The 13,510-nt window shown below is 34.3% G+C and overlaps 1 protein-coding gene across 1 annotated transcript in view; it reads right to left on the reverse strand.

The window, feature by feature from the left end:
- Window positions 1-5,158: 5,158 nt before the first annotated feature.
- Window positions 5,159-13,510, reverse strand: part of GLaz (Glial Lazarillo) — an 88,601-nt gene continuing 80,249 nt past the window's right edge. Inside the window, exon 4 of the mRNA XM_069833207.1 lies at window positions 5,159-8,371. Within this exon, the coding sequence (XP_069689308.1) occupies window positions 8,235-8,371 (137 nt within the window). The 3' untranslated portion in view covers window positions 5,159-8,234. The remainder of the gene's footprint in view (window positions 8,372-13,510) is intronic.

The raw sequence follows: 13,510 nt of genomic DNA on the forward strand, positions 1-13,510 counted from the left end.
GTAGCGTGCTACTTTTGGCTTATGTGTGAACACAACATGCAACTTTTGCAGCTGCAGTAGAAAAGTTACACAGCAAAAGTAGTGACTTGTGACCGTACCTCTATAGCCCATATCTAACTATTTTGGTTGTGAAATTACCATTAAATTTTGACTTGAGCCCTCATTGTTGTGTTGAGGTTGTTTTGAATGTCGTAAATCTGCAATAAGGGCCCCCTTCCAAAGGATTTAAATCACTCTTAGAAATCTATCACTCACAGTTGAGTTTGAACTCGAGAACATCAGATGCAATACCAAGTATGGTAATTACTAGACCATTAAGTATTTTGATTCACATCATAGATTAAGTATCCTCTACAGGAGTCCTCGAACAGGGAAAGATGTCTTCACTGTATACATTTTAAACATTAAATTCTCGAGTTAAACATTATTAGGTTTGTATGATGTGAAAAAAATAGCATCTTCAGGCTATAGGTAAATAAGTGCCTTCCTCTCCCATTGGTCATTCTGACCGTATTTCAAACATAAATTTATTAACTACTTGGTTAGCATATATCTTAAATCTGCTAAATAGTAAGAGAAGAAATTGGTATCACGAACATAACACATACTTTCTCATTAAACATTCATTATATGCATTGTGTAACAATTCAATTTCTTTATCATGTTGTGATATTACTGCAGTAGTAGTAGTTTATTTCCTAGAACTATGTTCAAGAGACATATATACATGAAATCATTTAATGTGTTAAGTTTAAATTTTTATTTTCATACTGACGTTTTATTACTTCTGATCGTAAGTCATAGCTTTCACTTTACACAGCGTCCTTTACACACTATACAGTAAATTGCAATTGAAGGAGTACCACTGGATCTACATAAAGGCCAGACAGTAAAATCTCGGTATAACACTCCTTTAAAGACCAGACGAAAAGCATGCTACAAGTGGGAAATTGTTATATGCTGGAATTTGAATTTAATACATGTTTTCAATGTACAATATGGTAATATAGATATTCATTTTATTATTTCCAGTATACATCAAAATACATAATTACTTGATGCTACCGTAGTACTCTTTTAACGACATCTGTCGGTATAATTCTACACTTGACATGAGGAAGAGTGCTGAAAAAAAAACTGTAGGTTACAGTTAGGACACAAATGCAGGTATATTATACTATACTTCTGTTTTCTGCATATAAATTTTATATCATAATCATGTATGAAGTATAGTATAGTATACTATACTCTCAGGACTCAGGAGGTTATCTCCTATGAGATGGATCCAGGGACCAGAAAATGTGAATGTTAAAGGCAGGAAATTGTTGTAAGTGGGAGCACTATATCGAACTTTTGCTACACACACACACACACACACGATATGATGTCAACATTTACATCCATGGAATGTGGACCTCACAATTTTTGTATCCGGTGCCACAATTACATTCATTACAGATATACCTTTTGTAGACACTCTTCTAATTTAACTATCGATTCCATTTAAATTGATCAGTATTCCCACCTTTAAAACCTAACAACTTAATTTAGATCATTTAGAAATTGACATTTTTACAACTGTTCTGATTTTCAGTACACTTACATTGAACACACACAGTTTCTAATAATACTTGTTACTAAAACATACTACCCATTGTCCATGTTCGTTATTATGTCTGTTTCTTGTGTACATTCCATTTTTAGATCTCACTAAATTTCTACATAATTATTATACTTCACTATCCTAGCTAGCCTCTCCCACCATACTCCTCACCTATTTTCATTATCTCTATCGTTTTACTTAACTTCCCTAATACACTCCTCTAATTCATTCAAAATTGACACTTTTATAACTCCATCCTTGATTTTCAGTTCACTTAGACTACATCGAACACACACTGTTTCTAATAATTATGTCTGTTGTGTATATTTCATTTTAAGATCTCACCAATTTTCTACATATTATACTTCGCTTTTCTAGCTAGACTCCTCCACCATACTCCTTACCTATTCTCATTACCTCTATCGTCTTATTTAACTTCCTATTACACTCCTCTAATTCATATTTCAATTTATTTACTAAGTCCTTAGTCGTCTCTTCCTTAGCTGTCTCTGGATCAGAAACATCCACTTCACCATTTTCTGATATAAACTCGTCATTCTTTTTCTTCACTTGTCACTGTTTCAGCTCTTGCACTCACAGAAACAATTTCACTTCTCCTCACGGCACTGACCTTCCTTCCCAGTAATCTGGTTAAATAATTTCTCAGATCACTTGAATTTTTACTCATGTCACTAAACTTCATTGCATTTGTGGTACTTAAGCTGCTCTTATCTGATTTCTTCACATATGTTTTCTTCTTATTTATTCTTGATCTCAGCATTTCATGGTTCTGTCTCGCTTCCTCCGGTGCGATCTGCAATTCAGCTAATTCTCTGTCATCTACACGTACCTGGTCAGTGATCTTGTTATGATAGTTACTTTCCACCACAATTGCTGATTGAGCAGACTGTCCAACTGTCACTTATATTTTGTCCCAGTTCGAATTCCGATCTTCGCTTAACATCTGTTTAGTTGGGCTGGTTGGTATTAATCCATGCCAATGATTTTCTTCAGTTTACACACATATACCTACGTACATACATACACACACACACACACACACGAGTAGACAAATCCCTGGCACCAATTGTCATGGCATCTAAAAATTTTTGTACTGTCTGAGAATTTTTATTGAGTCCATATTTTTTTTTAAGACTTCGATTTCTTTTATGTCGCTACAACTAATAAATAAAGTTAACAAAACCGTTCCTGGGAAGAAGTTCGAGTGTGTAGTGTGTTTTATAAATTATGTAACTATTGTTTAATACAGTTCAGTAAATGTATCTCTGTCTTAGCTCGAATGGTTCTCTCATTACGTGTGTGGGTAAAAGAAAAAAAAGGGCTGGCATCTGAAAATTTTGGATTTTTGTCTATCTATAAATATGTTATATATTATATACATTCATAGTTTTCTGCCCAAAGGCAGGTTCTTCACTGCAAACCCAGCATTCTCCAATCTTCCCTCTTTTCTGTCTTCCTCTTCTTCTCTTCATATGATCTATATACGGTATCTTAATGTTCTCTATTTATTTGTCTGATATCTTCTTCTGCCTCGAACTTTTGTCCCATTCATCATTCTTTCCAGTGCATCCTTCAGTGGCCAGTTTCTCTTTAGCCAGTGATCCAGTCAGTTTCTTTTTCTCTTACTGATCACGTTCAGCATTTTTCTTTCTTCATCCACTCTTTCTAACACAACTTCATTTCTTATTTTACCTGTCCATTTTACATGCTGCATTCTTCTTTATGTCCACATTTCAAATTCTTCCAATCGTTTCTTTTCATTCGTCATAATATCCATGTTTCTACCCCATACAATGCAACACTCCACACAAAGAATTTTACTTGTCTCTTCCTTAGTTCTTTTTTTGCAAAAAAATGCTCATTTTCTTATTAAAAGCTTTGCCTTGTTACTACTTGTGATACACCCCAAGTATTTGAAGCTGTCCACTTGCTCTATTGCGTCTTTTTGAATTCATACAGTTACTTTCTTTATTTTTTTCTGATAGCCAGAGGTAAGAGCTTATAGTGATAATTATTTTTAAAATTATCATTAATTTTTTTAATTGGTGGTGCCTTGTGTTGAAAATTATACTACAAATTCGCATTAATTTCGCTTTAATTTTGGGATGAAACTTATGAGTAATGATTGAAATGTAAGTTAACAAATTAGTAGGTTAACAGGTAAGGAAGGTAACACTGATGAGTGGTGCTCAAAACTTTTATAGCCAAATTCCAACAGACATATCACTAAACTGCAACATACAACAAGTTGTGGCATTTTCGTTCCTCATAATTGTCCTTCTGTCTATTACAACTAGACTGTATTACCGGCATAGTTTGGTCAGCTAAGGTGCTTGCCTGCCAATCTAGAGTTGCACTTGGGCATGGGTTTGACCTCTGCTTGGGCTGATTACCTGGTTGGATTTTTTCCGAGGTTTTCCCCAACCGTTAGACGAATCCTCGGCCTCATCTTGTTGTCACCAATACCATCGATGCTAAATAACCAAGTAGTTGATACAGCATCGTTAAATAACCAAGTAAACAAAAAAATAACTAGGCTATATTTAGAGAAAAATCTCTTGCTGTCGGCATTTGGTATGGGTAACCAAAGATATTAAAGGATTTTTCACAAAAAAAAAACTTGTTAAGGCTTTTGCTTTCAGTGTAATACAATATCTCCTTTGTATATTATTTTGGTTTTCTTGTGATCTTAATCCCCAATTATTTTAGCTGATCTAGATAGTGCCTTATTAATTTTGTGCATTTCTCAGTCTGTGGCCGGGAGGAAAAAGGTCTTAAGTCAATTTTTTGTGAAAATGAGATTTTTATATATTCTGAAAATGGAAACAATTCTCTACAATCTGGTAAAACGGTTAAAGTCAAATAAGACTCCTGACTGGATTTATAGAGCATTACCAAATGTCCTAAGTACTTTTTGAATCGAGCACACACACAGAATAAAAAACTTAAGAATATTTAATACTTATTCCTTACAAACCATCACATGTTTACTTTCCATGCTTCCCTATTAAAAAGGTCTAACTTGTATTTTAGCCATTTTATCACATACTGATGCCCTTACTTTTTAAAACTTTAAGCGCCAGGGTAAACAATCCTATAATTGTTTAAGACCCATTTTGCATTCCTAATAATTTACATTTCTCATTTGTTTTGACATGAAAAAGGTCTTATGTTTACATAGTCCCTTCTACTCAGTTTGGGTTCTAGTCTTAAAGGGGCTTAGGTGCGGCTATTTTTTGGAAATAATCAAGAAAATTGTTAAATGAGCAACATTACCTATTTTAGACGAAATATAAACAAATAATATCCAGGAAAAACCACTTAATTTAATCTAGTGTTTGTGTGGAGCTACAGGTCAGAAGGGTGGGCAAGGTTTAATTTTGTGTAGGTACAGAAGCCTCCACACCTGATGTTGCTCTTGATAATGAATAGCTGTAACAAATGCACAGTACAGTATCTTTTACTGTAAAAACAATCTTCTTCCTCCTACTGTTGTTCTTTGTTTTCATAAACTTTAAAATAAAACGCAAAATATACATTAATTTACAACTTTATTTAAATATTGAGCATGTTACACATACTATCGTATGAATTTAAAACATGATACACTACCACATTCATTAGACAAAGTAAACACATTAAATAAAATATTAATTATAACATGTTACATGACACAATATATGTCTTTGTTCATCTTACACTTACACAACACGTTGCATTAGCAGTTTTGATTATATGTTAAAATGTAATGTGCGTGGGAGTGTGTGGGAACTTAAACATCTTTATACCCTATTGTGGTAGATTTTCTCAGTCCATAACAAACTTTCACTTATTAGCCAGCATGTGGTGCTATTATTGCAAGTTGCAATGCTGTTATTCTTAAAAGTATAATAATTACAAGAGCTTATGGAGGTCGCTTATTAACATTATTACGCATTTATGACATTCTAATAACCACTTAAGAAAAATGCAATTTTTCGTACTTCATATTATAGTCAAACATTCTCTTTCTGAACTTGACCAACATGCAAATGATGAACAGTTTTGAAACAATATGTAGGCTATTGTTACAAACTGTGTTTTCCAGTATGGTTCATTGTCTTACGTACAGTATAATTATAATGAACATGGGGCTACGGTATTTTATAAACAGTTTCAACATTCGTACTTTTATCTGGCTGGCAATTTAATTACCACCTACCTATACATGACAAATGAGGTACTCATACTTAAATATTACTTAAACGGAAGTTCTGTATGTATGATACTCATTTACAGGGGCGGCCCGTCCTTATATGCTACAGTGCTACAGCACAATTATAATTTTTGCTCAAATAAAGTGTTTGCAATACCATAGTATTTGATCTGCCATTTGACAATTTCCCGTTGTTATGTTCATGACGTGTTATGGAGTGTTTAGTCTTCGCTCTTCGCTCTTTGGTGCCTCAGGGGGTTCGTTGTGCTACTCAAAACTTACATGAAAATGTAGACAGTTAATGCGCATGTGCGAAGCTGAAATAACTGCTCTGATTGGCTATTTTTACGCGGGGAAGTGCTGTAGTCAGCTTCACCACAACACAGCTTCGAGATTGCAAAAGTAAAGCGTAAGGAAAGAATGCTTGTTTGTGGAGGAACTCGGAACTATGTACAATGTATTTCGTAATTCAAATGTTCGACTGCTGCTGCTGCTATCTACCAGTTTTTTGACGTTCCTCCTGAATCAGTCAGCAAGCGACGGAAAATTGAGTCCCAGAAAATTGATGCCAAGGACATATGTAACCGTATAATTCAGGAAACTACTCATCGTTTCCAATCTTTAAGCTACCTAGACGCAACAAAATTGTTAAACAGCGAGTTTTTTTGACAATTTTTTGCATAATTTTCCCGTCAACAGCTATACTGTACTTAACAAAAGAATGTTAAAGACACAACTTGGAGTTCTATACAGAAGATCCGACTTCCGAAATATAGATGGCTGTTCAATTGTTACAAAACATAGTCTCCAACAATTCATGGGATCCATTCTGTGAAGTAACGAAGTTGTTAAATATTTTGGTTACAACACCAATGACCACTGCTGAGCCAGAAAGATGTTTTTCTTGCTTGAAGCGCATAAAAACGTTTTTAAGGAACACTATGTCCCAGGATCGCCTCACTGCTCTTGCAAACTGTCAATAGAAAAGAGTATAATGTCCAGGATGGAGGGGTTTAACGTTTAACACCAGGGTAATTGACAAGTTCTGTAGTAGGAAGGAACTCCATATTTCGTCACTAGGCGAGTCCCAAATTAAGATAAATGCATATAAGTGTATACAGTAGGCCGATATAGAGATTGTAGCACACTCATTATTTTGACCACCAGCCGCTACTGCTCATTTATATGTTAAACAATAACAGTATGGTATAATCTTTTAATAGGATAATGTTATGCATTTATTTAATCACTATTTTCACAACTTCACTCTGCAGTTTCTTGCATAACGATTAACTTTAACATAATTTCGACAGCAGAACTATAATGTAAAGGATATTTTGAACCAAAATAGTTAAGGATACCGTATGTAAAAATATGATGAACATGAGTTGGGTTATTTTCTTGCATTTGAAACCGTAATATATTTTTTTTTCCTTTATCCTTTGCTTCAGAATTTCACAAAATGATTACAGATGTATTATTTTGTAGTTCTGTGTTCACAAATGAATTTAAGGAACATTGAACCTATATAATGTTACTAGTGTAAAACAACATCTAAAAGGAGCTTAAGTTGTGAATGAAAAATAGGAATATGAACCCAATAAGAACAGAGTAAATTGGTACCGGTTATATATTACGTTTGTTTGTTTATTATCTTTGACTACACTATTGTGAAGTATGAATAAGGAACTTATAATTACGTAAATTAAATATTTTTGTATAATTTCTTCCCATTTTTAGCGTCTCAGTGTAACCCAACTGTGAAAAGTATCTAGGTAATGTAACTATAGAATTAAATCAGCGTGACAATTCTTAGTAAGTATGCATTAAGGACTATCTGTGAAAACAATAAATTAAAAACACATTTCTTGAACATTTTTTCCATCAAAATGCAATCATACTGAGGATTTCACAAACATCTCAAAGTCGTCATCATAATTACCATCATCGTCATCATCATCATCGCCACTACATCAGCATCATCATCATCATCATCATCATCATCATCATCATCATCATCATCATATTTAAAAAGTCTTCATACACACAAAACGCATTTAATGTGATACACATTTAATTTGTATTTGTTATGATTGTAGACTATAATGTTCAAATATTCCACACTCGCAAGCTTAATTAAATGAAAGTATTTATAATTTGTTTTTTTTTTTTTTTTTTTTCACTCTTCATTACAAATTGCTTATGTTATGATTAAGAAGAAAGTACGAGTAATTTGCCTTTCTGTGACTGATGAGTGACTGATAATAAACATATTTATCTTATAATATGAAAGCAACTGAAAACGTTATGTAACTGAGACTTTAGAAGAAGATTCTTCATGCACATTTCTACAATTTGTGCTCATTTTATCACATCAGGTACATTTGAAGAAGATAACAATGTACATATCAACACTTAGAAATCAGGGCAATCCTTGTGTCGTGTTAGGATGAGTCTGTCACTGTCCAAGTTCAGCTCTGATAGCTTGTTGTAAATATGGGCCCTTGCCCACACTGGCAGTTCACGATGTCGTCCCAGAACCCAGATCAAATCTATAAAGAAATATAATGTTAATGTAGTATACAAGTTTAAGAAACTGTTTTTCTGTAACAACATTTAATGTACATTCATATTCTACATGTTCTAAGACCAGATACATTCGTACCTAGAGTCAAAAAATGTTGATATAACGAATACCACATTAAGGAATTCCACAATTCTGCCTATGTCTCCATAAGTACTGTTAAATAATTTGTATTAATGCAGGTATTACATTTAGTTAGATTAGAACAAAAAGAAAAAATGTTGATATAACGAATACAACATTAAGGAATTCTGTAATTCTGCCTACCCGTATGCCTCCATAATGAGTACTGTTAAATAATTTGTACGAACGTAGTAGGTATTACGAACATTTAGTTAGAACGAAAAGAAAATGTCCCTACATCAAAATGTTACCGATTGAAACTAAATAATTATTTTATGTATCTTATTTTCCATTCCTTAAGGGAAGGGAATAGTAAAAAAATACAAAAAAAAACTTGAAAATTTTGGGCAAAAAATAAAATAATGATTAAAATAATCCTTTATTGTCTGAAGAAAGTTATATTAATTACTGTATACCCTAAGTGAATTTTATCACCTTTAGAGACGCCATTTTTAAATGTCAGCGCTGGAGTGGCTAATTGCATGTAAAACTTTCAGTGCTTTTTTTACAGCACATTCCAAAGAGATCATGAAAACGATATACTGGGTAGAATTTTGATAATGCAATACCGATATATAAAAAGTTCTGATGTTTTGCATTTGAATTTGAATATATATTATTCAGTCAAAAATACAAGGTGGACCGCTCGAATGTACCTAATTTCAATTGTATGTGACTGGTGAACAATAACATTGAAGATAGAACTTTATGGTAACGTTTATAAAGTTAAAGTTATGTTTTATTTAACGACGCTCGCAACTGCAGAGGTTATATCAGCGTCGCCGGATGTGCCGGAATTTTGTCCCGCAGGAGTTCTTTTACATGCCAGTAAATCTACTGACATGAGCCTGTCGCATTTAAGCACACTTAAATGCCATCGACCTGGCCCGGGATCGAACCCGCAACCTTGGGCATAGAAGGCCAGCGCTATACCAACTTGCCAACCAGGTCGACGTAACGTTTATATGAAAGGAAAACTCAACAAGTTTCGAATCCTGTCGGTAGATGGTGCGCAGACACGGTTTCTTTTCGTAGATTGTATCGATTGTCAAAATGGCGACACTGCAGATGAAAGTGCAAACTGTGTTGTAGTATGCGGAGTTTAAATCAATTGTTAGAGTTCAAAGGAAGTATCAGCAAGTGTTTAACTATGATGCTCCAACTGCTAAAAGCATTAAGAAGTGGCACGATACATTTGTAGCTACAGGATCGTGTTGAAGAAGCATGGTGGTGATCGTAGATCGAAATGGTTGCAAATGTTCAAGCCGCGTATGAGCACGTTCGTGATAATCCCAAGTTAAATGTGTGGTGCGGTTTGTCACAGCAGCAGGTCATTGGACCGTTTTCTTCGCCGAGAAAACTGCTGGAGCAGTTCTTCTTTCCACAGATTGAACACCTGCAGCCTAACATCCTTTTCCAGAAAGATGGCACTCCTCCACACTGGTCCACACCTGTGGAGTAACGGTTAGCACGTCTAGCCGCGAAACCAGGTGGCCCGGGTTCGATTCCCGGTTGGGGCAAGTTACCTGGTTGAGGTTTTTTCCGGAGTTTTCCCTCAACCTAATATAAGCAAATGCTGGGTAACTTTCGGTGTTGGACCCCGGAATCATTTCACCGGCATTATCACCTTCATCTCATTCAGACGCTAAATAACCTAAGCTGTTGATAAAGCGTCGTAAAATAACCTACTAAAATAAAAAATCCTCCACACTGGTTCAATGACGTTCGTACGACTTTAGACAACGTGTTCCCTGGCCGTTGGATTGGTATGGAGGACCGATCGCTTGGCCCCCGAAATCTCCGGATTTAACACCGCTCGATTTCTTTTTCTGGGGCTATGTCAAAGATAAAGTGTATGCCACTCCAGTCAGAGACGTTCGTGATTTTCGGGAGCACATCATAGAGTCTATTGAAAGTATTCCAGAAGACATGCTCCAACGTGCTTGGCAAGAAATCGTTCATCGCCTTGATATCGTCACAGTGACAGCTGGAGCTCACGTAGAGATATGGTGATGTGCATATCGAAACTTGTTGAGTTTTCCTTTCATATAAACGTTACCGTAGGTTTTTATCTTCAACTTTTTACCAGTCACATACAATTGAAATTAGGTACATTCGAGCGGTCCACTCTGTACTTCACATTGCAAAAAGGGGGAATGTCGTAAATTTGTGAAAAATGAGATGAAGGTTCAGTACTATAAATCAAAGGGAGTAGAATATAATACACTTTGTTGCACTGCAAAAAAGATGATAGTTCTGGATCTATATCGTGTTGATGAATTGGTATACCACACAAAGAGTGGGAATGTCAAAGTTTAAATTGCATTTCATGCAAAATGCAGTACATTCGACATTTCCCCTTTTTGTAGTGGACTCTTCGTATGAATATTAAAATTGTGCCCATACAATTTGTAGAACAATGCTTTGTGATAATTTTGATGCCAGAAATTTTAGTCTCCCATAAAAATTATGACAAATATTAAGTGTAAGGCATATCACTGCATTACACTACGAAGGGGGTCATTAACAGACATCCAACATATTCTTTTTTAATTTTGACCCTGTGTAAATGTAGCATTTAAAGCATATAATGTTACTCACAAAATATTGTTTATGTTACTATGGAAAAAAGTTTTAAATTTCATTATCCTCCACCCCTTAACTCCGCAAATGCATAATTCAATCACTGAGTTATTCAAGCTTGCTTGCCCTTCCAATGTCATTTCTTGCTTATGCCAATGTCCTAAAAGCGCCTCTTTGGTCACAAATGAAATATCGATCCAACAGAGATATGTATCGGTAGTGAGCTTTTGTGTTTTGCCATGAAATTAAATGTGTCGTTAGAATACAGTTTTAAACTTTTGTAAGCACTGAACGTTTGTGTCTTGTGAGACAAGCTTGGGCTAGCTTTCTTTCTTAAAATTTATTGTACCTATCTGTTATCCTAGGAGATTCTGATTGACCAAAGTTTTAGTGGGTAGATGGGCAGAGATTATCCATAGATAAAGCATGTCAATCAAACAATAGTGAAGAGAAAATGCAAAGAATTATCTTTAAAGTATAAATTAAACATTTTAGAAGGAGAAGTCTGATGTAGTGATATATTCCATTAGTGCATCTGCACTTTTAAAATTAATTATTTTATTGTTACGTTGTTGTATTCTATTTGCTCAGTTTTAACGAAATTTCAATATAATTAAAATCATTTTACTGTCTATATACTGATATTTTTACGATGGGCAGGACATGTGCAAAGGATGGCAGATCATGAGATACCCAAGAAAGTTATGGGGAATAAATTTGAAGGAAAAAGGAGTGTAGGACGACCAAGACTGCAATGGATGGATGGATGGAGTGTTGAAGGATTTAAAGAAAGTGGGAATTAAAGGATGGTGGTTGGTTGCCAGGGACAGAGATACATGGAAGAGAGTTCTAAGGGAGGCCGAGGCTCAAATTGGGCTGTAGCGTCGATGATGATGATGATGATGATGATGATGATGATGATGATGATGATGATGATGATATTTTATTGTAGCAGTTTTAAATAAACACTTTTTTTACACTTAAATACGTAGCCAATGTTTTTTTTTAAACAACATGTTCCATTACAATTTATAATACTACATGTTCTGGTTTACATCAATATTGCATAGGATGCATAATACATTAGTTGAATTCTGGTTGTGTTGAGTTGATGATTGATTGGCTTACAATAAAAACTAGTATTACACTCCCTATTTGTTTGGAATACTTGAGTTTAGTAATGTTTATACTTTATACAATTTAGATTTTACTTAATAAATCCTATTCTGTCTTACCTAAATCTACAACTACTCTCTCTGTCTCTCAGTGGCAGTAGTTTTAAAACTGTGGAGCGCAACTCTTTACTTGAGATTAGTTTGATAGAAAGATGCAAAAGGTTTCTTAAAATAATTATAGTACCGGTAATAAAAATAATAATAATAATAATAATAATAATAATAATAATAATAATAATAATAATAATAATAATAATAGCAATAAATATTATCGGATTGCATCGAATGAAATTAAAACTAAAAAATAAAAATTAGTTGAGTCAGACGTAAATAATCATACTCGCTGAGTTTACATCAGGTTTTGTAATAGTTTTAGTTTTATTAGGATTAATAAAGTTGTCAAATAACATAAAGGCGCAGTGTGATAAAATAAATTGAATGATAGGCTTAATTTGAAATGGTAATTTTCTCTACAAATGAATTGACATGGCCCTAAATAACATTATGTCCTTACTGTCAAAGCATATTCTTGCAAAAATAGCGGTTATTACATGCCTGCACATTTAATATATAACGCCTTTATAAAATAGGCCTACTCTGTTTGTTTCGCTCAAGTCCCGCATTATACGCTATATTTGTGAAATATTTTCAGCAATGAAATATTTAGCCATTTAATGGAAATTTTTACTGCCCAGTTTGCCGTCTTTTAGTGTATTGAAGTGTCTGTGAATGTGATTACATGAATATTATACGAAAAGCGCTTTCTGTGTCGGAAAAATTGAAATCTTACGAAAGTACGATGAATACAGTACTCTTAATCAGCAACAACTCTCTGATTCATTAGGAATCCCATCATCGATAATAAAAAATCGCGACTCAGTCACTGCAGCTGCGATGACGGCAGAATGATGCACAAGAAAGTGAAGTGTGGTAAACATGAGGACTTTGAGAACACACACACGGCAAACAACTATAAATGACTTCTTTTTTTTTTTCGAATTAAGTACAGTACCGTTACATATTGTAAATGTTTTTGACGTACAGTACAGTAATTACATAATGGAGTAATACTGTATTACCTTTCATGAATCATCTATTTCAATAAAGAAACATGCTAATAGATACTGTCTATAAAAATTAGTATACCGGCCTAATACGCGGTCTCGATTAATACACGATTTACACGCGGTCCCTTGAACAGCGTCTTATCGGGGTTTTACTGTATT

Source organism: Periplaneta americana, chromosome 8 (assembly GCF_040183065.1).
Source record: "Periplaneta americana isolate PAMFEO1 chromosome 8, P.americana_PAMFEO1_priV1, whole genome shotgun sequence".
Taxonomy (NCBI): Eukaryota; Metazoa; Arthropoda; class Insecta; order Blattodea; family Blattidae; genus Periplaneta; species Periplaneta americana.